The sequence below is a fragment of the Rattus norvegicus genome, chromosome 17, assembly GCF_036323735.1.
Source record: "Rattus norvegicus strain BN/NHsdMcwi chromosome 17, GRCr8, whole genome shotgun sequence".
Taxonomy (NCBI): domain Eukaryota; kingdom Metazoa; phylum Chordata; class Mammalia; order Rodentia; family Muridae; genus Rattus; species Rattus norvegicus.
The window spans coordinates 76,791,849-76,816,200 of NC_086035.1; the positions used below are offsets into that span (position 1 = coordinate 76,791,849).

The 24,352-nt window shown below is 45.9% G+C and overlaps 1 protein-coding gene across 5 annotated transcripts in view; it reads right to left on the reverse strand.

Moving 5' to 3' along the window:
* The window catches only part of Usp6nl (USP6 N-terminal like), a 128,084-nt gene that overhangs the window by 53,979 nt on the left and 49,753 nt on the right, over window positions 1–24,352 (reverse strand). For 2 of the 5 annotated variants that reach the window (XM_006254233.4, NM_001106120.1), the window contains exons 3-4: window positions 3,743–3,810; window positions 233–315 (exon numbers count right to left, since the gene is read on the reverse strand). In XM_006254233.4, coding sequence (XP_006254295.1) covers window positions 233–315; window positions 3,743–3,810 — 151 coding nt within the window. Of the gene's footprint in view, window positions 1–232; window positions 316–3,742; window positions 3,811–10,525; window positions 10,955–24,352 lie in introns of those variants that run through there. The other 3 variants (XM_063276241.1, XM_006254236.5, XM_006254232.5) reach the window with 2 other exon arrangements.

Consider the following 24,352-nt stretch of genomic DNA (forward strand, 5'->3'; position numbering starts at 1 on the left):
ACTCTGTTAAATTATTAATATAATTCATTTACACACCGATTGTGCTCCATACAAAACACAAAGATGGTATAGGTTATATTCTTAACTATAGCCTAATTTAAGCCACAGTGGTTAAAAATGCTGGGAACCAGAAAGATAGTAGATCACTCCTGGCATCTTAGAAAAAAATTAATAACACATGACCAACCTAAGATTATAACTGAGAAATGACAGCTTTTAATCTGTGACTTACTGTAAAAAGCCAAATCTATCGGTGACTTTGTAAACAAGATAATCAGCATCTTCCCAGGGCTCGATCTCTGCACCTTCCCGTCCCTGAAACAGAGATGACAAGAGGGAATTTACGACATGGAGTATCTTCTAGTGAGGAGGAGCAGACACGCTGTCATTTTACCTCAGCTGTTACAGGCAGTTAAATCATTGCTCCTTACCAAGAACTGACTCAGTACTTCTCCATCAAAGACGTCCTGAGGGAAGTCACTGCAGACAAGAAAGCTACTTCTGAGGAAACTGATAAACCTTAAGGTTTAAAGTGAACTCTCTAGAACAGGCCTTTCACATAGACTTCTCTTCTCTTTTTTCTTTTCTTTTCTTTTTTCTTTTTTTCAGAGCTGAGGACCGAACCCAGGGCCTTGCGCTCGCTAGGCAAGCGCTCTACCACTGAGCTAAATCCCCAACCCCACACAGACTTCTCAAAGAAGGCAGTTTTGTCCCTCCATTGCTTAGTTTCCCAACTATATCAGCCCTCAAGCTATTCTTGTTGCTAAAGCAAAACACAGGCCTCCAAATAGGCATGGTAGCCATGTATTTAATTCCAGCACTCAGGCGCAGAGGCAAGCAGATGTCTGAGTTCCAGGCTTACTAGAGCTACACAGCAAGCCTCTCCTACCCCTACCCCGTGTCAGACCTGAGCGCCTCTTCAGTCTGTCGTACTGAACTCCACTGCCAGCACTGCTTACCAATGGCTCTCATGCTCTCTGGTCTCCCCACTGCGGAGCATCCTCTGCTGACCCCTGGCATTTCTTCACGCCCTCAGGCTCTCTGTAGGACTGCGTTTTCCTAGGTAACCCTCATCTGCTGGGGTGCCCGGAACTCCTCCTTCAGCCCAGCACTCCAGCACTTTGGGAACCCCTCACCCATAGGTAACAGTGGGGAGCGTAGGACACCTAAACGCACTGCACCAGCCTTCCCATCCCAGGCCTGGGACACTTCCACCATCGGGGTGTATGTTACGATGTCTGCTCCCGTTCCCTGTGAGGACTATGAATATCCCACAGACAGGCCTGTCAGAAACCATGCCTGTATTACTTTTTACAGTTTCCCTACTCCTACCTTAGGCTAACTGTATCCAGGTGAGTGGCTGGGGACTGCAGGTCTGTACCGTGCTACTGGCTCCCTTCCCATTGGCTATGCAGCCAGCTGCTGACCTAGGCCTTTCGTGGACGGTGCTAACTACTAACACAACCCTGGGCGCTCTGGGAACGTGGAGTCCGCATACTGCCTTTGTGCTTCCCTGGGGAAGGGCACAGGCCACATGGCTATTTGTAATTTCAGGTTCCTATTATACGTTCAAGTGACAGGGACCTGCAAATAAATGTTATAACCTAACAAATGTTGATAACAAATTATTGCTAATCTTTTACATCAAAACCAAGAAAAAGTCCATGCTTAGGTAATACAAAGGAAGAAAGGGGAAAACGGAGAGGGAGGTTTAGGTGAGAATGGGGAGGGGATAAAACTCAGAGAAGCGGATGCTGGGGAAGGCTAGGGGGCGGGGGGAGAGGTGCTGTTTTATAAACAACTCCTTGCTGGCTCTTAGAGTCAGGAGGGGGCTATGCAGGCTACTGAGGGGGAAGTCAGCAGCAGTCTGAGTCAGCTGTGAGCACTGTGAGCTTCAGTGATGACCAGCCTGGTGAGATGTGCCCAGCAGTGAGTGCCATGAGGAAGTCCTAGCCTACATCTGCAGGACATAACCCATCACTGAGGCTGAGGAGGGCAGGAGCTCAAGGCAGGAATCGTGAAAGAACGCTGCTTGCTGGCTGGCTTTCTGCCTTAACAGTCTGTTTTATATAGCTAGGAGGACACCTGAGGAGTGGTACCACCCACAGCAGGATGCACCCTTCACATCACTGACAACCAAACAGTCCCTCAGACATGCTCACAGACCAACCTATACATTTCCCAGTGAAGGCTTCTCTTCTCAGATAACTCTGGACTGGGTCAAGCTGACCACTAAAGCTGACCAAGACAAGGGCATTTCCACAGCTGGGGAGCTCATATGCCCCAGAGGTGACCCGGCATCACGCTGCCCTCTAACACGCATCTCTCTCTACCCCAGATGAGCTGAGCGCAGCTTCCAGTTCTCATCAGAGAAGCTTCTTTGTATAGCAGACAGCTATGAGGACAGGAACTCACTGTGGGTCAAACGCAGGGGTCAGTGTCTGAGGGGTGCTCTATCATGAATGGGCTCTCTATACTACACCTCTTCCCCTCCTTCCTCATGAACACTGTGGAAGAAGGGGCCAGAGGCTGTTAGAGTCAGAGGTCAAGGAGGAACAGGACAGAAGAGTGTCTTCTGGGCATAAGCAAACCAGTGTAGTCAGGCGCTCACAGCAGTGGTGGCTGCTGGCATAATATCCAGTCAGTCAGTCATGATTTCAGCATGCAGGAAGAGTGGGGCCTGAGGAACTGCTGACAGATACTGACAGAGGATGGATGCTAGCAGAAGAGGAGGAGCCAGTCTCCTTCAGGGGCGTGGTCCCTGGTAAGATGAGCGCATCCCACCAAGGCTGCACATACCTATGTGCACGTATGAGCAGCAGAAACTGGGCTTGGTGGGAAAGGAAAGAAAGGGAGGAAGGGAAGCAAGGCAGTTGAGAGCAGCACCAAGAGGTGCAGAGTGGATCTGGGTGGAGCGAGGAGGAACAGGGGTGAATATGATCAAAATACACTGTATGCACATATGAGGTTCTCAAAGAATAAAACATTAGAAAGTCGGAAAATAATTCTCATTATGACATAGGGTAAAATGCTTGTTAAAACTGAATTTACACGAAACATAAATACAAGAATCTGAGATTGATGGTAAATTCACAGACCACATATAAAGTATTCATACAAAACTATTTAATTCTATATATTTACATACTCAAGTATTTATTAAGTAGCTGCTATGAGTCAGAAATTGTTCCATGTAATTAGTTTAGAGGACTAAATCAAATAAAATAAATTTCATACCCCAAAGAGTTTTTGTCCTAGAAGAAAGAACAAATAACAAGCAAAATATGTCAAAACACTGAGGTAAGTGGTATTCGGAGGATGAGAAAGAGTCCCGCCGGGTAACACGGTAAACAGCCGCTGCACATCACATTCAGAGCGGACAGTCTAAGAGACCACGTCCAAGAGGTGGGCAATGGGGTCTCTGAACATCCAGGACACAAGGACTCCAGGAAAGAAACAGCAATGCATAGACACAGAAGGCAGCGGGAGTCACATGGTGGACAGCGGCAGGGCTGGGGTGGGGGTGAGGGTGGTGGGAGGATGGGAGGGAGGGAGGGAGGGAAGGAAGGAAGGAGGGAGGAAAGGAGGGAAGAAGGGAGAAAATATTCAGAGGGGAAAAAAAAGAATTGAACTCTATGTTCTGACAAAACTTCCTGTGATTTCAGCTCTCCAAAAAGCAAGCCCCTTTCTATTTATATGAGTTTCTAATAAACACACTTGAAGGGTAAATACAGATACTTACTCTGTCATATTTAGCAACTATTTCAGCTCGTTCCTGAGCGAGTTTGAGCGCTACATCCTGGTCCGAATCTGTGGAGAGATCAAATTTAGATGGGCTGTTATCCTGAGGATAATAAAGTTAGTCATAAAACTAAGAGAACATAAAGGCAACACAGCCTACAATAAAAGAGTAATAAAGTCAGAACGATGGTTTAGGTTCAGTTTTGGCGTACTAACTGGTCCATGTCATACATGTATAAAGTCAGACTATACATTTATCCATCTAGCACATGCTTCAAAAATCTATGCTCTGGAGGTCTTAACTTCAGTGAGATATGACCACACACGCATGCGCGCACACATATATACACACACACACACACGTGTGCACATACATATACATGCACACACATATACACACATACACGCGCACACACACACACACAAACACACACATACACACACATGTGCACACACATACACACACGCGCGCACACACACACCCCTCCCAAAGTCACGTCTGGTCTTGTTTGGGAGACTGTAGAACCTTTAGGATACAACCTCGATGTGGGATGGGGGTCAGGGAGACAGAGGCCTTGATCATAGAGCCGGGTCGGTCTGGCACTTCTTGCTGGTTAAGCACCATTTGGGAGGGCTCTGGAACATGTTCCTACCACCCTGCCTTCCTAGCCATTCCCCTGAAACCATGAGCCAAAATAAGCATGTCTTTCCTTGGCTGTGTCTCTTACAGAGTATAATATTTGGCCACAGTGACAAGGAAAGTAACAGATGTAGCACTCAAGGATCAACTTGTGTTGGGATAAACTTTTTGTACACTGTGTGAAGATGTTTTGCTGTCCTTGCTCACCTGCCTAAGACACCTTCTGATTGGTTTAATAAAGAGATGAAAGATACCTTCTGATTGATTTAATAAAGAGATGAACGGGGCTGGAGAAATGGCTCAGTGGTTAAGAACACTGACTGCTCTAACAAAAGTCCTGAGTTAAAATCCCAGCAACCACATGGTGGCTCACAACCATCTGTGATGAGATCCATGCCCTCTTCTGGTGTGTCTGGAATCAGCTACAGTGTACCAACATACATGAAATAAATAAATATTTTTTAAATTAAAAAAAAGTGTTAACAGCCAATAGTTTAGCAGGAGGGGACAGGCGGGGCATCCGGCAGAGATGGTAACTCTGGGAAAGAGTTGGGGCAAGAAGACTTGCTAGTGAGACTTGGGGGAAGAAACCAGTGGTGGGACTAAGGTGAGGTAAGGAACCACAAGGCAGAGCGTAGGTTAGTATAAACAGATTAATTTAAATTAAGAGTTAGCCTAAGCTTTCATAATTGATAAGAGGTCCCCATGTCTTTGATTTAGGAGCTGGGCCGGGCACGGAAAAGCCTTGTGGTTATACTTCATAGATCAGGAAGGAGAAACCGAGGTGGCAGGCTCTTAGGCGTTCAGATGAAAACCGGAAGTGGAGGATTTAGGCGGGAAGTGGGAAGCAGGGCAGTGCAGGGGAGAGAGGAGGAAAGGATAAAGAACACTAAGGATGCTGAAAGTGCCACAGGGACGCCATCTTAGGTTTGCTTAGGAGTAAGACATGCACGAGTTGTCCTGGTTTGTTCTCTGTAGCTGTGATAGAGCACTCGGCTCCAACACAAGTGGGGCGTGTGCCTGCCGACGTGGAGGAGGAGGAGGAGGAGGAGGAGGAGGAGGAGGAGGAGGAGGAGGAGGAGGAGGAGGAGGAGGAGGAGGAGGTAGAGGAGGAAGAGGAGGAGGTGGAGGAGGTGGAGGAGGAGGTGGAGGAGGAGGAGGAGGTGGTGGTGGTGGTGGAGGTGGAGGAGGTGGTAGAGGAGGAGGTGGAGGTGGAGGAGGTGGTAGAGGAGGAGGTGGTGGTGGAGGTGGTGGTGGTGGTGGAGGTGGAGGTGGTGGAGGTGGAGGAGGTGGTGGTGGTGGTGGAGGAGGTGGTGGTGGAGGTGGAGGTGGTGGTGGTGGTGGTGGTGGTGGTGGTGGAGGTGGAGGTGGTGGTGGAGGTGGTGGTGGTAGTGGAGGAGGTGATGGTGGTGGAGGAGGAGGTGGTGGTGGTGGTGGAGGTGGTGGTGGTGGTGGTAGTGGTGGTGGAGGTGGAGGTGGAGGTGGAGGTGGTGGTGGCGGTGGTGGTAGTGGAGGAGGTGATGGTGGTGGAGGTGGAGGTGGCGGTGGTGGCGGCAGTGGTGGCAGCGGTGGTGGCAGCGGTGGTGGCGGTGGTGGTTGTCTTGTCCACTTGACACACACCACAGAGGACCTAAGGAGGAAATCTCAATTGAGCATCCCCGTCTGATCAGCTGACATATCCCTGCAACACTTTCTTAACTAATGATTGACACTGGAGGGACCAGTCCACCGTGGGCAGTGCTACCCCTAGACAGGTGGCCCTGGGTTCTATAAGAAAGCAAGCTGAATGAGCCTCAGAGAGAAAGCCAGCAAAGCACTCCTCCATGGTCTCTGCTTCAGCTCCTGCCCTCACCTCCCTCACTGACTGTGACATGTTAGTATAAGCCAAACAAACACTCCTCCACACCCTGGCTTTGATCTGTGTACTACCATGGGAACGATGGATGGATGGATGGACGGATGGATGGATGGGTGGGTGGATGGAATGATGGAGAGATAAATAGATTCCAAGACCATAATGAAATAAAGGCAAATCAGAGACTGTGAAAGGCATTACCAATCAAGGAAGAAAAGGCAGCCCTGTCACATGAAAACCCTGGGCGTGGACAAAGACTAGGAACAGGAAATGCACGAGACCAAGACTAACACAGCAGCCCCAGTGTGCCGGCAGCCACTGCCACAGCAGGACACCGCACGGAGCTCTTCAACAGGCCTGCCACAGATCCTCACAGCACCGTAGGCTAAGTCACAGCCAATCAGACACGAGGTTCAGCAATGTCAAACAGATAACTCAATGACAAAGCTAGTAAAAAGTAAAGCTCAAAATCGAAACAGACAGTCCTGACTGGACAGCCCCCCCATCTTTAACCACTGCTTCATAAAAATGACGACAGACAGAGCTCACAAATCTACTTCCCCTCAAGTCCCATCCCTATGGCAACTGAGGGACTCTTAAAGCCCCTCCCTTAAAGGCCTAGCATCACAGTCTGGATATGAAGTGTCCGCCAGAGATGTGCTCAGAGCTTGGTTCCTAGCGGAGCGCTCAGTGAGAGGTGATGGATGTTAACCCACTGATGAGCTTAAGCCTGCACATCACCAGTCATGCTTTCGAAGGGCTGTCTTGTCCCAGGACCCCTCTCCTCACATCTTCTCGCTCTGCTCCAACCTCAGCACGATGTTCTACCTTGCCACAGGTCCACAGGAGTGGGGCCAGCCAAGCAGAGGCGACCTACCAAGCAGATTGAAGTTGTCCATCAGGAGCATTTCCTCACAGTGACAGGAGAACTGACTGATGCGCCCTGAAGACAGGGACTCATTAGGGAGCGAGCAGAGGAGTTAAATATAGGGAATGCTGAAGGGCTGTGCGTGCAGAGGTGACCCCAGCAGAAAGGCGATCCGTTAAAACTGAAGACTGGGAAGCAGCATTGCACATGGAAGGACACAGAGCGCAGTGAGTCCAGGTGACAGTCAACTGTTTCCAAGGCACGTGGCCTACACTGCTGCACAGCTCTACCTGCACCCCCACCACCTCAACCCACCCCCACCAAAATCTAAACTCATTAGGTTGAAGAGATGGTGGTCAGGAGCACTTGTTGGCCTTGCAGAGAACCTGGGCTCAGTCCCCAGCATGAACATCCTTGCTCAAAACAATCTGTCACTCCAGTTTCAGGATATTCAACCCCCTCTTGTGACCTCCTTGGGTATCAGGCACATAAAATAAAATAAAATAAAAATCTAAATCTAAACTTACAAAACAAACTAAAATAGAGAGGGAAAATCAGCCTCAGTAATTACAAAATTACAAAAATTTAAAGTTGTTTATAAAAAGTGGTAAAGTAAAAATCACTCTGCATCCACCTAGACTGCACAAGCAGCATGCTGACTGCACCAAGAGACGGGTCACTGCGCTCAGGACATAGGAAAGGACGAGCTGTACTGTGAAGTCATTGGCTAGTATGCATCAGAATCTTACAAGGACATACCCTTTACCCACATTCTACCTGTAGGCACTCAGGTTAGTAAACAAGTATGAGTCATTTATATTAGTTTAAATACAGCAAAAAAATACATTGTAGCTTAAGTTTTTCTCAACCCTAATTTTAATAACCATTCTTAAATGCTTTAACCTCCCTTCTTTTTTTTTGGTTCTTTTTTTTTTTTTCGGAGCTGGGGACCGAACCCAGGGCCTTGCGCTTCCTAGGTAAGCGCTCTACCACTGAGCTAAATCCCCAGCCCCTTTAACCTCCCTTCTAACCACTACCCAGCAGAGGTAGAAGAAAAGAAAGGCTATCAGGATACGCAGAAGTGGGCCTGTTTAGAAATTTTTCCTTGGAGCAAATCCCCTCTGCTTTGTCAGGAAATCAGCAGTTGGGCAGGAGTGAGCAGCAGCAGCAGCTCGATCCACCGGCAAACACTTCTCAGATACACCAGCAGTCCAGTCCAGTAGCGTCCAGATAGAAAACAAGAAAGAACAACGGTGGCACGGCCTAGCAGAAAGAGCCAGGCCTCAGTTGAATTGGCACAAGTCAGTGGGAGCGACCAGAAGTTCTCTGCCTTGCCTCTCTGAATGAAGGGAAGACAAGCGAAGACTTGAGACCAAGACGCGCTGCACAGCACAGCTAGCCACACCAGCAAGCCCCTCTCACAGTCGTTCAGTCCCGTTTATACTCCTTCCGAACATCACGCATCCTCCACAGCTCTTGCCTCAGCACTGAGTCTGTATCAGCTGACATCACTCAGCCAATCGGTCCATCTGCAGAAGCAACAAGAAGCCTCGGGAGATCACCAGAAGTTGTCTGGTGCGTCTCTGTGGAGTCATGATAAACGGAGCTCAGCTATGCAATGTAAGGCGAACCAATACATGTGCGTCCTTAGCGAATCCTTCATCACTCATCTTTCACGGGCCTGCTTTAGCAAAGCATCCTCACCTGTGTCCACTTCAGGAAACACTCCTTCACGGGTGCGGATGGAGTCGGGAGGGGGTGTTTCACAGTTCTCAGAGTACAAAACATTGATAAGCACTCTTTCAGTGCAAGTGTGAACAGTAAGGAAGTAGAATGGCTCCACAGAGTAAGCAAAGGCACACTAGTTGTTCAGATGTTTACCGTGAACTAGAAAAATCTGAGATAAGCACACACACCATCACCCTACTTCCCCTCTGCCGCGCGGCCTTGAAGCAATATGCTCATGCCTCTGCTGAAGGGGAGGAAAGTAAGTACGCAGAAATTAAATTCAAACTGGGAAGCTGAAGACCTACTAAGTTCCTGGAGCGTAACCAGAGCTGCTAAACACTTCCTTCTAAACTAACGGACATGTTTCCTAGGGTATCTTCTACAGTGGGCCTTTATTCCCCCACCACTCCTAGGAGTGCAAAGGGATTTCTGACATACGGAGGAAAAGTTTTAAAGAGTAAAAGAACAGGAGACAACGTGGGCGGGAACTGCAATGTCAATAATCCAAGAACAGGCGGGCAAGCCGCTCTGTGTGAGCCGTTGCTCTCAGACCACTGCCGGGCTAGAGAGAGACCTCTGCAGGGAAACCCACGTGCCTCGGAGCAGTCACTCTGAGGAAAGGAAAGGAACTGAACCTTGGTCTCCTGACAATCATCATGCTCTTTATTAACATGATCAAAACAGTTTACTCCAGCAAGTGAGTTTTAAGAATTCCCTTATAAATGCTAGTCTTGTGTGTCTCTCTGGAGAGACACTTTTATTTACATTAACAAATGTATTTTAGAAAGAAAGTAGATTAAAGGCCCAACTAACCTTATAAATTACAGCCAAATATGCTTCTTTTAAGAGACAGAAAGGAAATACTAGCTTTCCTACTGCTGAATTTGAAGACATCAGTAACTCACACTGCCTGGCAGTCACCCACAGCATGTGACGTCTGCTTAAAATGTGTTTCCTGCTTGCTTGTCTCAGTTGATCCGCCTTCGGCAGACACTACCCTGCTTTTAAAGCCTCCACTACCCTAAAACTGTCATCACACACACGCACGCACGCACGCGCACACACACGCACGCACGCGCACACCGCTCAAAGCCACCTAGTATCTCTCCAAGTATGCAGAAGTTTGGGCAACTACTGTTCAGTGACACCTTGCTCCTCAGTGCCATCGTGATATTCAAATGGTGCTATCACACTATTTACACTATAACTTAATGCCCCACTTTCATGAGAAGTCTATAAAAATAAGTTTCTTTGGAAAAAATCATTGCCAAAATATTGTATGATTTAAGTACAGTTCAACATGGCTGTTAAAAAGCTGTATGTAAAGAAGAAGTCCGCCCTTAAAAAGAAAACCATGGAGAAATATGAGAAATGACTATTTTAAACAGCCCCCTTACTTTACTAATATATTAGTTTAATACTCAAGTTTATGGGAAAATATCTCTAGGCACAAATTTATGGAAGAAAATGACAACTACAGTATTTTTCAGAAGCATTTTAAAATTTGACGTAATTTGATGTCTAAATCATTTAAATCCCCTCAAACTTTTCAGAATAAGTATCTACTTGAACCACATCCTTTCAAAACATACATTACAACATTTCTAAATTTCAAATTCAACCCCAAAGAACATTGGGAGCATTGTGAATACCTAGACAGGTAAGCAGTAAGTCTAGAAAACAGTGACATTACCCTTGGTTAGACAAACAGGCTGGTCCTGAGAGATGATGGCCGTCTCAGTCCTCATAGAACCCTGATCTACTCCACGGTCTCATTACTACGTTAGAGTCAGGTGGTGCCTCATACACTCTGCTGCTGCCAGAAACAAAAGGTGGTGCGGCCTTACTCAACTGTGAAACAAGCACTAGACAGAAGCTTGAGAAGCAGTCTTGCCTTCTCCAAATGGAAGAAAGCCTCACTGTGGTTACTTGGACTATGGATACTCAAACAAAGATGATGTTTGTTGAGAGAAAAACACGCCTTTCAGGCTGAATCCCAACTAGGAGCCACAGCAGCCTACACCCGACATTCCATCTCACGCCAAACAGGGCCTTACACAAGCAACTCACAAGCCACTCTTACATGGTAAATTAGCCACATTCCTAGGACTTTCAGTAAGAGTTGTCATGGAACACATGCACACACACGCACACACAGATTAAATATAAGAAATACTTTCCAAGTCTATTTTATATTTTAGCATAAATTTTAATTTTTAATGTTTTTAATTAATTAAAATGTCAGGTTCTGATTCACACTATAAACACATGGTAAGATTGGGGGGAGAAGGGAAGCATATTCACCACAGAAGCACCAGTGTAAAGGACGAGGGCAACTTTTAGGGTTGGTTCTCTTCTCCCATCATGTGGGTTCCAAGGATTGAATTCAGCATCCAGCTGGACCTGGATAAAGGTCCTTTAACCTTCAACCTTTAACCACGAGTCATCTTGCTAGCCCACATACTTATAATGAAGACTTTATTCTTTTATATGCTTTTCCTTATTATTTATTTAAATGGGCAAGAGCCTATAATTTGGGAAACATTTTGCATAAATCAGCAGCCCTGTTACTTTTTTTGTGTCTAGAAACAGTAAATACACTGAACTGGATAGTCATGAATGAATCACGCTCCACTGAGGACAGGGTTAATATCCAACAACAGAAGGTCCGAGAAGCACAGGACGGAAAAAGGGAAAGGTCAAGTCATACACTAAGGAAACGGAATCAGACTGGACCCAGCTCCTCATCAACTACAAGATAATAAGGCACAAGTTTCAAGGTCCTAAGAAAGACTGCCTTAAACCTGAGATTTTATGCCACAGATAAGAAAAAAGAAATATGCTTTTAGATATTACAAAGTAACAAGCTGAGATAGACTGGAGGGTGCTTTCCCACAACCTGCTGAGATGCTCACAGCCTAATCCCCGCAGCCTGTGAAACCAGCGCATAGGGAAAGGGCCTCACTTGTGACTGACAGAGTACGGGTGGGCCCGGTTCCATCACAACTGTCCTGAACACCAGAACAGACAGCCCAGTGTGGTTGGAAGCAAGAGGCTGCAGAGCAGCAGCCCCCGAAGACGGAGATGAAAGGACGCCCATTCTCTGGTGACTCCAGAAGGAAGTGATGCTACTGACCCAGTTAGTGAATTTCAGGTTTCTCACTTCAAGAACTGTAAGGGAATAAATCTACATTTTTTAAGTCACATGGCAATTTGTTTCTTGTTTCAAAAACATAAATAAATAAGAACTCGAAATCTGCTACCTCTATATGCTTCTTTGACCAGCAATTTGAAAATACACTACAGAAAAACAATACGAAACAAAATAACAAAAGCTACTGGCACCCTCTCAGTAAAACTATAGTCAAGACTTAACTTCCTCTTCCAGGAAGCCCTGACTTTGGCCCTAGTCTCAGGCTCTCTAGCCTAATTGTAGAAGAATCATGCAAACTCAGTTTGGTGCAAATCTCTCACCAGATAGCTGATAATTCTGGCCTGCCTTCAGCAAGCATCCTGCCTGCTTGCTATATTTGTCTCCTGGTCATGTTCGAGGACACAGCTCCACCCAACGGCTCATTAGTCAGTATAAATCCTCATTATATGTGGAATTGAGCTTGATCTAGATTCTCCTCACCACAGCGGTGATCTTGGCACTGGTTTTAGTAGGGCCCCCAAAAATACCCCTTACCTTTTAAAACAAGTATAGAATAATTTTCTTCCTACAGAATCAAAACAGAAGGAAACACTGGATCCAAGGAATCACAAGAGGCAATGGACATTTCCTGTGTCAAATACTGGCTGCCCAGAGAGCAAGCCATCTACATTAGAATGGGGACTACAAGACACGTGGTTCATCACACTCAAGTGACCTCCAGGGTACCTGCCATCAGTGTGATATTGCAAGAGTTTGCATCGCTGCACCAGAAAGAGTGGCAGACTACCAGAACCTTCCAAACAGGTAAATAGTACAAAAAGCTACAAGTCCATATATGGAGTAAGATACAAAGGGTATGGCATGAACCTTAATGGCACCGAGAAGGCTAACCCATGTGACCTTGACACCTACAAAATATGAAATATTTCCTCTACATACTCTACCACAGAAGACGCCATTACTGTGATTACACCAAACTGTGTTGCCTATTAATATTCAGAATACACTGTCGGCATCCAAAATAAACCTTGATGTGCACACATACAAAACTTACTACAAACTGAAATCTCCTTCGTACAAGCAACCAGTAATACTAGAATTTCTCTATAGTATTCAAAATGTGTATGTTTTGTACACATACATTTTTATTATTATTTTAATTTATGCACGTGTATTTGTGTAAACAAATACCTGTCCACAAGACAGGCCAAAGACAGTGTCGGGTCCCCCTAGAGCTGGAATTGCCTATGAGGTGCCCAGGAGGGGTGCTAGGAACTCAACATGGGACTTCTGGGAGAGCAGCAAGAGATCTTCACTGCCCAGGCAAACCCACTCCTGTATATTTTATGTTTTCTTTTCTGTTAAAATAAACCAGAGGCATCCTTTTAAAAAGGTTGCTTGACTCTTGTCTACCTGCCAGTACACGATGGTGTAGTACGTGTCTACTGTGTATAAGCCCATAGGTAGGGGACTATGGCTTAGTGGCCAGCAGGAGAAGAGGCAGAGGCAGTGAGCCTGGGCTCATGCTACCTGCTAATTTCCATGCTGCACACTGCACGGTTATGGTGGTCAAGCTATCAACATGGGAGTTGGAAAAGTGGGACTGCTGTGCTCAAATGCTAAGGCTTTAGTGTGGTCACCCAGTGCTCAAAGTGTCAGCAAGTACTCTGCCAGGCTCGAAATCCAAGGCTGGAACGCTCAAGTAGAACTAAACAGACTACAGTCAAAGCACAGCTGTAAAGAAATCAGGACGAAGTCCCCGAGGGATCACCGACCGACTGGTGGCTCAGTGCTGTCTAGGCTGGCTTACTCTGAAACAGCATCCAGGTCCATCTCCCGCAAAGGCACCAGCCAGTGTCCTCTGCCCAAGCACTGCCCGCACTGCCTGTCACTGCCAGGCCCCTCCTGGCGATGCAGTCTCTCCTCCCCACCTCTGGACGGTCAGCTCCACATACACAAATGTCTCCAAGAAATGTGCAGCCTCCGGAGAAACTCATCTCCTTCTTTCTTCCTCAGCTCTTATGTTAATCTTTAAAACTCACTTAGCATTCTCCTCTGTTATGCTCGCTTTGGAACAACAACCAGAGATTTTAATCAAAGTTGAAATTATAAAAATAGTGCAAGCAACCATGGAAAGGTAAGAAAGCCAGGGAAGATTGGATATAGAAAGGACTGGTGCCATGAATCCTAATGTCCTCAGAAACAATTAGGGGTCTTCCCCAAACATGTTTCCACATAAATCCACATACCTCTAGGCTAATATGCAGTATCTCATATAATAAAGCGTACCAGAGAATTAAGCCTAATACTTTAATATTCCTTTCAGTTATCAGTAAATGCTTTACCACTGCATTCAGAATATTTACATTACTGTCAATATTATATCAACATTCCCTCCAGGTTATGCTTTAAACGGTTTTAAGTATTTTTCATTAAATTTACAGAATGCACATTTTCCAACAAATGCCCATTAAAGGCTGGGATGCTAAAGGCAAGCAGGCGGCGAGCGCGGCAGGCAGCACAGCCAGGCTCGAGGGCAGCAAGCAGGCTGCAGCTTCTGCTGCTTTTTTTTTTTTTTGGTTCTTTTTTTCGGAGCTGGGGACCGAACCCAGGGCCTTGTGCTTCCTAGGTAAGCGCTCTACCACTGAGCTAAATCCCCAGCCCCTTCTGCTGCTTTTATATTCTCACATTATTGCTCAAAAAACTAATTTCCAATCAGCCCTCCCCTGCCACTGCAGACAGCCCTCCCAGTCCCCACAACTCTCTGTGTGGTATGAATAAAAAGATTAACAGTTTGCAACAGACGAGCTGTCTGCAAGCTCACATGCTCAGGATTAGTGAGGACAGAGTGAAATGCCCCATACCCTAAGCACAAAGCGTCCAGCATCAGGCAGATACTCAACACTTAGAAAGTCCTAAAAAGCAACTGCTGACAGGGACTCGTAGTATAAGAGAAAATCTTCCCCCACTCAAACTAAATCAAGACCGCAACTGTCAGCTGCCGTGCTTTCCCTTGCCGGTGGCCCTAAAGGTAACTGGCCAGTGCTTTTGATCTCCAGACTTCTGTGTCTGGTGACGATGGGATTTTACTGGCTTACATGAGTCTCCTACTATCTCTGTGAACAAAGGCAGTTGGCCTCTCTGGAACCTATCAGCGTACATTCTGTTCACGACCACATGTGTATTCCTGCTTCTCTTACACGTTTACTCACTTTAAAGATTCTGCATGGAACTGGCACTTACATTTTTATGGACTCTAAATTTTTGACACAACAGTCACATGTGTTCCTTTAAAGCAGCACTGTGGATTATCCATGTGCCCTTCACAAAGGAGAGCCCCTGGGAACGATGGGCACCTGTGCCCTGTCTGCTGCATTTATTATGTTCCACCTACTTCCGCCATGCCTCTTCTCCCTTCCTGCCCCCACACAGGACTCCTCAGTCTTTCTCTACCACAAGGTTCCACGGTCTCCAGGGTTCCCGTCACCCTTCAGGTCCAGTGGAAAGTTTTCAGCTAGGGCAACCCTGGAGCCTCCCCCCTCCCCCCCTCCACCTTCCAGGGAAAGCGATGTTAAAGTCAAGGATCTAGAGCACGGAGCAAGGCTGGCTCCTCCTTTGTCTCTGTCTGGAGCACCTGCTCCCTGTGCTCTGCTCCTCCCTGTGAGTTAGGTGCCTGCCCCATAGGAAGGCTATTTAGTCACCCCACGGGTAAGTTCATCTAAGAGAAGCCAAGGAAGGAGCCTTCTGCAAACCCAGTGCCAAGTTTCAATCAGCCAATGGAGGATAATCTGCCTTACTTCTAAGACAAAACTGAATCACAACTGACTTCCAGAAGCCTCAAAATTAGACTAGTAGCTCCTCCACTTCATACAATGACTCACAGAGAAAAAGGAAACAGTGATGTAATGATAGTTAAACACCATTCCCACTGATGAGAAACATAATTGCTAACTGTTGAATACGAATGTAATTCCCACCACTGAGCGCAGAGCTGAATGACACGTTGCCAAGAGAAGATGTTTATGATACTTACACCCAAGACAAGAGATGAGTCACTTCACTGCCTCTGCCTCGCCCACTGGTGCTGACGAGTCAGATTATACCTTAACTGCTTTTCCAGCAGGACGACTGTCTAGTAGATGTCGCAAGAGTAGTCAGTCTGCAACTACTCCTTGTTTGTGGATGTTCTGTGAGCTGTTTACTGAGAGAGTACGGCCTGAAAGATACTGTGGTAGGCGTGTAACACACATGAACTCACCCCCCACAACAGCCTGCTAATGGTGGGCTTATGACTAGGTCATTTTCACATGAGGCTGATGTGGCAAGATTAAACAATTCAGGTCATACTGGAACTAAGCTACAGCACAGGACTGAAATCTAGGCTGTCTGCTTCAACGCCCTGCTTGCTCATGTATACCATGGCCATCTTATTACAGACACTCCAGCCGCACTGGTCCTTACAATGCTTCCCTTAGAAACAGGTCTGAAAACTCAATCCTCCTGCCTCAGCTCCCAAATGCTAGGTTGTAGGAATGGTCTATCATGCCCAGCCTTTTCACTGATTACTCTACACACTTGCATTCTGGACTCCATAGCCTTCCAATCTCACCAGTGTCAGTCACTTATGCAAACAGGAGACTCCTGGTGTCTTAATATTATAATTTGGGATAGCAACTATGCCTCTCTATTATTTTTTTAAGTTATGGGTTTTAGGACAAACGCACACACACACAAAAACAGGAAATTGCAAAACTGACAATCACCTAATGCACAAAGTAACCATTCCTAAAACTGCTTTGCTCTTACTGACAGAGAACCAACCACCTTTACAATCAAGTTTTCACAATTTACTCCCTTCCTCCCTACCGCTCTTCCTAGGACATTCAGGATAAACATGGGTGCTACAGTCAGTGCCCTAAAAGCTTGTATTGAATTTGATCCTGTAAGGATCAACAAAGACTAACGCCGCTGGAGCAGTTGCTGCTGCTGTGGTTTGGGCCAAGTCTCACAACACAGCCTTGCTGACCTAAGTCATTACTGTAGCCCGGGCTGCTCTTGTACTCATGGTCCTCCTGCCTTAGCCTCTCAGGGCTGGGATCAAAGGCACGCACACCACTCAAGCTGTAGACACCAGATAAAAGGAATGCAAGGTGACCCACAGCCTGCTTACTCCAACAGGAAGTAATGTCAGACAGTTCAGAAAACCTACATTCATCCAAATACTCTACTTCCTACTCTTCTAAAAATCATATGTAAAAGCCAAACGACACCAGAACTGACACCAACTGCATAGTAGCAGCTAACTGTGAAGGAAGAGCCACATTGTCACGCTTTGAGGTGTTCAGGGATTGTCTCCCGGTTCAAACTGGAGTGTGGCCACGAGTTTGGACTACATCACTCTGGCTCCCAACGGATCGCATGCCCCACCCAGGAGCTATCTGGATTCTCGAAAGGAACACACACATACATACACACACACACACACACACACACACACACACACACACACACACACACACACAGCAGTTAATTTTAAAATGCCTTGGCTACCTCAAAGGCCGGGGTGCCCCTGCTACCCCACGCCCAGTCAGGGAAGTAGCCACCACCTGAGTTCTCACACGGCTGGTTGGCCTTCTCTCCTGCAGCTCCTTCACCCCATCCTTCTCCCCTGGGTCATAGCGACTCTGTCGTCCTTCTTCCCAGGTCCTAGTCTGCACATTGGCTACTGGCATCTTTATTGATCAAAAACCAATCAGGGACAAGGACCTTCAGCATTTGGGCATGCAGATTCCCGATTTAATCAAAAGCATTAGAATCAATCCCCCAACCCCCAATACTTAAGCAAAATGCCATCAAAACCCAGCAGTCTGATAACAATGAATGGCAGAAAATGAATCAAAGTATTCTTACCACAAACAAACAAACAAACAAGAAAGTTACTTAATTACTCTTTTTAAGTGCCCTAGGGGATGGAGAGATGGCTTAGCAGTCAAGGGCACTGTGTTCAGTCAGAGGACCAGGGTTCTGCTCCCAGCACCCGCTGCCTCACAACTGTCTGAAGCTCCAGTTTCCAGGGAGTCCAATGCCTTCTTCTGGCCTTCAGGACATGGTAAACATGTTTGCACTTGCATATATGCAATCAAAACATCCACACACATAAAATAAAATTTAAAGTGTCCTCAATTCAAGCATGGTATCTCAAAATTCACACAACAGCTGTTTTAAAGACAATTCACTCAATAATTCTAAGCAACCTTAAACACAAGCATGTCAATACATACGTGTATTTATTATGAAATGCGATTACTCACATTCCATCACGACTATTATGCTAATAAAGTTGTTCCGTTTGGTGGCCTGTACACTAAGTAAGATGTACTTTACATAACAACTACCAAAGGTGACACACACATATGCTGGTCACTCACCAGCAGACCAGACAAATTAAGTTGGCAAGGAAAGGCTGGCCTCACAGCCAAAAGCCAACATTTACTCTGTGTGGTCTAATCTTGTCACATCAGAACCATGACGTAGGCATCATTAGTGGTCATTAAACATCAGGAACACTATTAGATGAATTAACCTGCAGAGATCATACAGCTCTTATGTTCCAGAGTGATGGTCAGACCAAAGCAATAAGGCCCCAAGGTTTTCTAAACCTGTCATGTGGTCTATGAATAAACAAAATGACAAGCAAACAAACCAAGGTTCGTCAAGAAAACTCCTCAGCATTAGCTCAACATTACATCAGGCAAGAGAGTTCACGAGACGGGGGAGGGGAAGAAACTGAAGCTGCACTGAGGACGAGGCAAGTAAAGAGTACGGTGGAAGAGTAGCTGCTGGGACCAGCTCCCACATAGGCTGGGCCTCAGTACCCGTCAGATGACACTGCTCCACCTTGCTCAGTGCTCAAACAGCCCACTGCCGGTTACACGCTCCAGAAACTCTCAATTCCTACATTTCAAATGAGAAAGTGAAACCTGGAGGTAAGGTACTTGTCTTACCCTATGTTCGCGTGGGAGCCTCAGGCTCAACCTGCATCTAGAAAGCATCAAGGCACAGCGACACACAAGTTAACAAGAAACGAGAACGTGTCTGTCTACTCCCAATTCATAAATGATACGCTACCAAGGAAATAGCACCAGTAACCAGGAAGTGGGCTGGTTGATTTCCATGGCCTCAAAACAACAGCCTCTGCTTGTTTTGCAGCTACCCTCCTCAAGTAAGAGGAAAAGCCGTACTGAGCCCTGTGCACTCTGAGGCCACGTTTCTGAAGCAGTTTTGCTTCTCTGGTATTATTATAACGTGCTAAAGTGCTAAAGGATACAAAATGGACTTGTGTGGAATCTACTATTATAAACAAGTATGCAAGTTTCTCCAAAAGTTTACCTGAAGCAGCCTGGCATTAGTTCACATACTACTAAGTACAATAAAGCTTTATTTAAAAAACCTCTTACCAGTTTACACCTGCAAGTTGCTGGGCAGAAAAAAGGAAGATCCCACAAAGGGCATTTGTGCCCTATATTCTGTCTCTAATTTATACCCCAGCAATAGAATTCAGTTCTACAGTTATCTTCTTCAAACTCTTCTTGATCTCTTTCATATATTTATATAGCACATATGTTCTTAGGAGCAGAAATTTATTAATTCTAAAGATCAAACTTTAAAGGCAGCATTTTTTAACATATCTATCACTGGCAACTTACAGTTTGTGAATATTGTACAAAGACTTTAATATTTCCCAACAAAGACAGTTTCCAGAAGGGAACTCAGTATCATCCACCAAGCCTGAGGGACAGGGCACGAGTTCATTGTCTCCCTGCCTCAGTGAAGGCAGGGCTGCATCAGACAGCATCCACTTATTAAAACTGTTACACAAACTCAGCTTGGAGTATCAGCATGGATAACTTAAAAGGAGAGCAGGAACGGGGCGGTGGCGGTTGGTAAAGTACTTGCCCTCCCCAAGCATGAAACCCACATAAAAATGCCGGCTGCATTGGGTGTGTGCTGGTTGTCCTCCCAGCACGGGAGCGGTGGGAGGTCCTGGTCTCAAGTCCCAGAGAGAGGCTGTCTCAAAAACCAAGGTAGATGGCCCCTGGAATACTCTCAAGGCTGACCTAGACCCTCCTCAGGCACAGGTGTGAACATGCACTCTCTCATCCATGTGCACCCCCCTGCCCAAACACATAAATAAAACCAGAGTTGGCGTGGACAACTCTTGCACAGAATTACTTCCCTCTTCCTGTAAGAACCTGCACTGCTGTACAGTGCACATGACACTCCCGTATCCTCAGTGGACAAGTCCTCAGTGTGGCACTGTAAAACTTCTTAAACTCACATTTATGTATATGCGTGTGCCTGCTCACCACAGTGCGACTACGGACATCAGAGGGTAACCTGGGGGTCAGTTCCCTTCTCCCATGCAGGTCCTGGGGATCGGACTCACACAAGCAGGCTTGGTGGCAAGCACTCTTCCCAGCTGAGCTGTCTCACAGGCCCTCTTCTTGGATGTTTTGTTGGGTACCAGCAGGGTAGGAAATAAAGTCACCAGTACTTTAATCCTGAGACAAATTTTGGAAAATAACTTTTAAAATAGCTACAGTTTATCTAGGTGTACGATTATTCAATGCATTTATGCCACCTTTGTGCTTGGGCCTCACAGTGAGAGGAAGCCTGCCCACCGCAGCAGAGAAGGCAAAGCTCTAGCACCTCAGGAAGGTGCTTGGGGAGAAGGAGCTGCGCTGCTCCTTGTGGCAGCAAGAGAACCGGCTCGGCTGGGGGTGGGGGGTAGGGAGGTCTGAGGGGACTTGTGACATTTTCTCTGGCCTTAAGCTCACTCCTTTGTTGAACAGTTTTCCCTCATTTACTCCCCTTGCTCTTTTGTTTCCCTGCAATTCTGTCAATGAGGGTCTTTGGCGCTCATCACATCCTTGGTATCTGAAGGTTTTCCCTTATCAATGCCAGCTGTGCAGCAGCTCCCGAAGGCAGTGTGTATGGATGGTGGCTTCCTGAGACAATGTGAATATACAACCAAGCCACTGACCTAGTGGGTCAGCCTTGCTGCCTGGCTCCTGTCAATGTAGCTTTGTTTTGCTGACTATCACAGCACAGAAAGCTGCGGAGAGGAATACCAACAAAAAATAAACAAAACAAAAAATGCATTAGTCTCAGTATTTTTAAAAAAAAAAATCAGATATATTTATTTCATCTGTATGAATGTCTTGCCTACATGTATGTCCATGCTCCACATGCCTGGTGCCCACAGATGTCAGAGAACATCATGAGATTCCCCGGGAACTCAAGTAAGAGAGAGTTACATACCGCCATGTGGTGCTGTGAACCAAACCGAGTCCACAGAGAGAACAAATGCTGAGCTGTCTCCCCAGCCCACTGAAGTAGTTTTGACTGAGGGCTTTACTGAGGCAATACAATATAGATTCAATCTACAAGTCATAAATCATGTGTCTCCCCAGAACTGTGTGTCAAACCTTTCATATGAAATCGAATTTCTCCAGCACCTACAATAACTCATCGACATACTATGAAAACAAATGACAGCACCAACAGTCCACTCTGACACAGTACACAGAGCTGCTGACGCGCGCCAACAATAATTCTGCGCAAAGCAAGGACATGCGACCCTCGCTCCACACGCTGCATTCCTGAACTCCTAACAGGCGTGGGTTACAACGCATGGCTTCAGAAATACAGAAAGTTTAGAAACGCAGCTGGAGACACGGCTCAGGAGGTAAAGAGCCTGGCTTGCTATGCATGTGAAAGGTAGGAACAACTGATGTATGCTCGGGGCCAGGGGAAGACGCAGGAGAATCCCTGGAGCTTGCTGGTCAGCCATTCTGGCCACATCGGCTGACCCCAAGTGCACTGAGAGACACGGCTCACTGTCTCAAAGCAAAAGGAAAAACAAACAAAAATAGTAGCATGTAATAGAGGATACCGGACATGAGCATTAGCGTCTGGCACACACACACACACACACACACACACACACACACACGTGCACATGCACACACACACACACACATACACACACATGCGCTTTAACATACATAAGCACACAAGCATATATACACATGTACATGAAACACCTAAAAATAAAACAAAAATATAACATTGACATTGTAATTTATATTTTTAAAAATGTTTACAAACACATGTTAAGCTTTTTAACAACTCTGCTAAATAAAAAGATAAACTTTTTCAATTTTCTTATGAGACTTTTCCAGAAAGCTATAAAACAACTTGAAAGAATTCCACGGGCAGTCAGTAGCGGCCGTCACATAGGCACAGGAAAAGCTCATGAAGACTACAAAGACGAGCCTGCCCTTGGGAAGTGAGCGGGTTAAACTTTCCGAAGCACCGTTTAGTAATCAGACATTAGGAGCACCATTTATCGCTGTATCTAACCACCACGAATGCAAATATGGACTAACACACGCCCTCCAAAAGATCACAGTCTCCTAAGGGCACTGAGACTGTAAATACTATAAAGCCGCTTATCCATGACTGAACAGAGTCAAGAAGTGGCCATGCAAATGCAGGCTCCTTTGCAGATGGAGGAGCTGCTTCACTGAGCCACCTCAGTGAGGGCTGGCTTTGCTGCTCTAAAAAGAGCAATGGTGTAAACAGAGAGAGAGATAAGATGACCAAGACTGTGGCTCCGACTTTCCTTCTGAGATCAAAAGAAATCAAGCAATAGTTCCTCTCCCAGCAGGCCACACAGGAAGGAACAGGGAAGTAATGAATGGACAGAGTGTCTGCATCACCTCTTCTCAGTGTGTGAACAGAAGAGAAGGCCCAGAGAAACAACCTCAGTGAACAAAATGGAAGACTTAAAGGTCACAGAAATGCTGACAGGACCATGAACTATGCTATCAAGGGCTGGTTCCAATATTTCAAACCTAAGTACATATAAGCCAAGTAACTGATGACATTGTAAAGCTCCTGGTCAATTTACCTACCCGAAACCAATCCCAGTTGTCCTGAAGTACATGTCTTTGGGAATTTCACGTACTGTGTTTCTGTTGAGTGTTTTTAGAGCGTTGGGAAGATTTTCCCTTTAATCGCTTTGTACATGTACTGATCCTGCTTGCCAAACCATAGTTTTGCCAAAAATAAAAAAAATTAAAACAAAAAATAAAAACAAAAACAAAACACAGCTTTTCGAGGTTGGCAAGGAAATAATAAACTTGATAACAAACAAATATTACTATCCTTGTTAAAAGTAGATTATTTTAACTATTTTTAACTGTGTGTGTGTGTGTGAGTGTGTGTGTGCAAGAGGGTTTGATTGTGTGCATGTGTGTAAGCATGTATGCATGTGCCTGTGGAGGCCAGAAATCAACATCTGGTGTCTTCCTCAGGTATTTTTTTGCCACAAGGTCTCTCACTGAAGCCAGAGCTCACCAACTGACTAGAGTGGCTGTCAAATTAGTGACTTGCTGTCTGTCTTCCTGATTCACTGGGACCTGTGGCTGCTGGAGATCAGAACACAACTCGTGCTTGCACAGCAGGTACTGTACCAATTGAGCCATCTCCCTAGCCTCTAAGTGACTGTTTTACAAGTCACCCTAGTGGGGCCTTCGGTTTATGAAGCAATGATCCACAGACAATCTCACAAACTCCCTTGTGTGAAAGGCAAGATGCCTGGCCTCAAGATGCTGCGAAACCGACAAACTTGTCCTTCCCCTAAGGAATGTATTACTGAGACTTAAGGCTATTGTCATACAGTGCAATCATGGGGGACAAAACTTAACTGAAGAGGAACTTATTTAAAATTAGTAAAAGATTCCAGTGTGAACACTCTTTGCTATTTCAATATTGTAAACAAGAGTCATTGGCTTTTCTCACAGGCCACGCCTGAAGTCTGGCCCATTTTCTCCAGAAATCAGAAGCTCGCAATGTTTGCACATGGCCAGTACATAGGAATGCCAACAGAAACTGAAGTTATTTCCTTTAAATGTTATCAAGCACTGTAAATCTTGTGGAAAATGTGGTTATCTTCTATTACAACATCCTGTAGAAAGGACTTTCCTGTGGAATTATGTATGGAATGCATGAATATCAGTAAACATTTGCAAACTTCAGCTCCTCAAAGTCTAAAGTCAAGAGTTTCACAACAGTCTGACTGCTTCATTTACCAATCATTCCTGGTCCAGATAATTAATCTAGCTACCAGATTTTTACTTGATGTTTTATTTAGCTTTTGTCCAGTTCAACAAAACTCTCAGTAACTTCCCAGCTGCACACTGCCAGCCTGAGCCAGTCACAGCTTAAAAACAGAAGTCAGACGAATGAACTTTGCTGTCGCGTGTGTACTGTTTGAAGCACTCTATAACACTCTGAGTG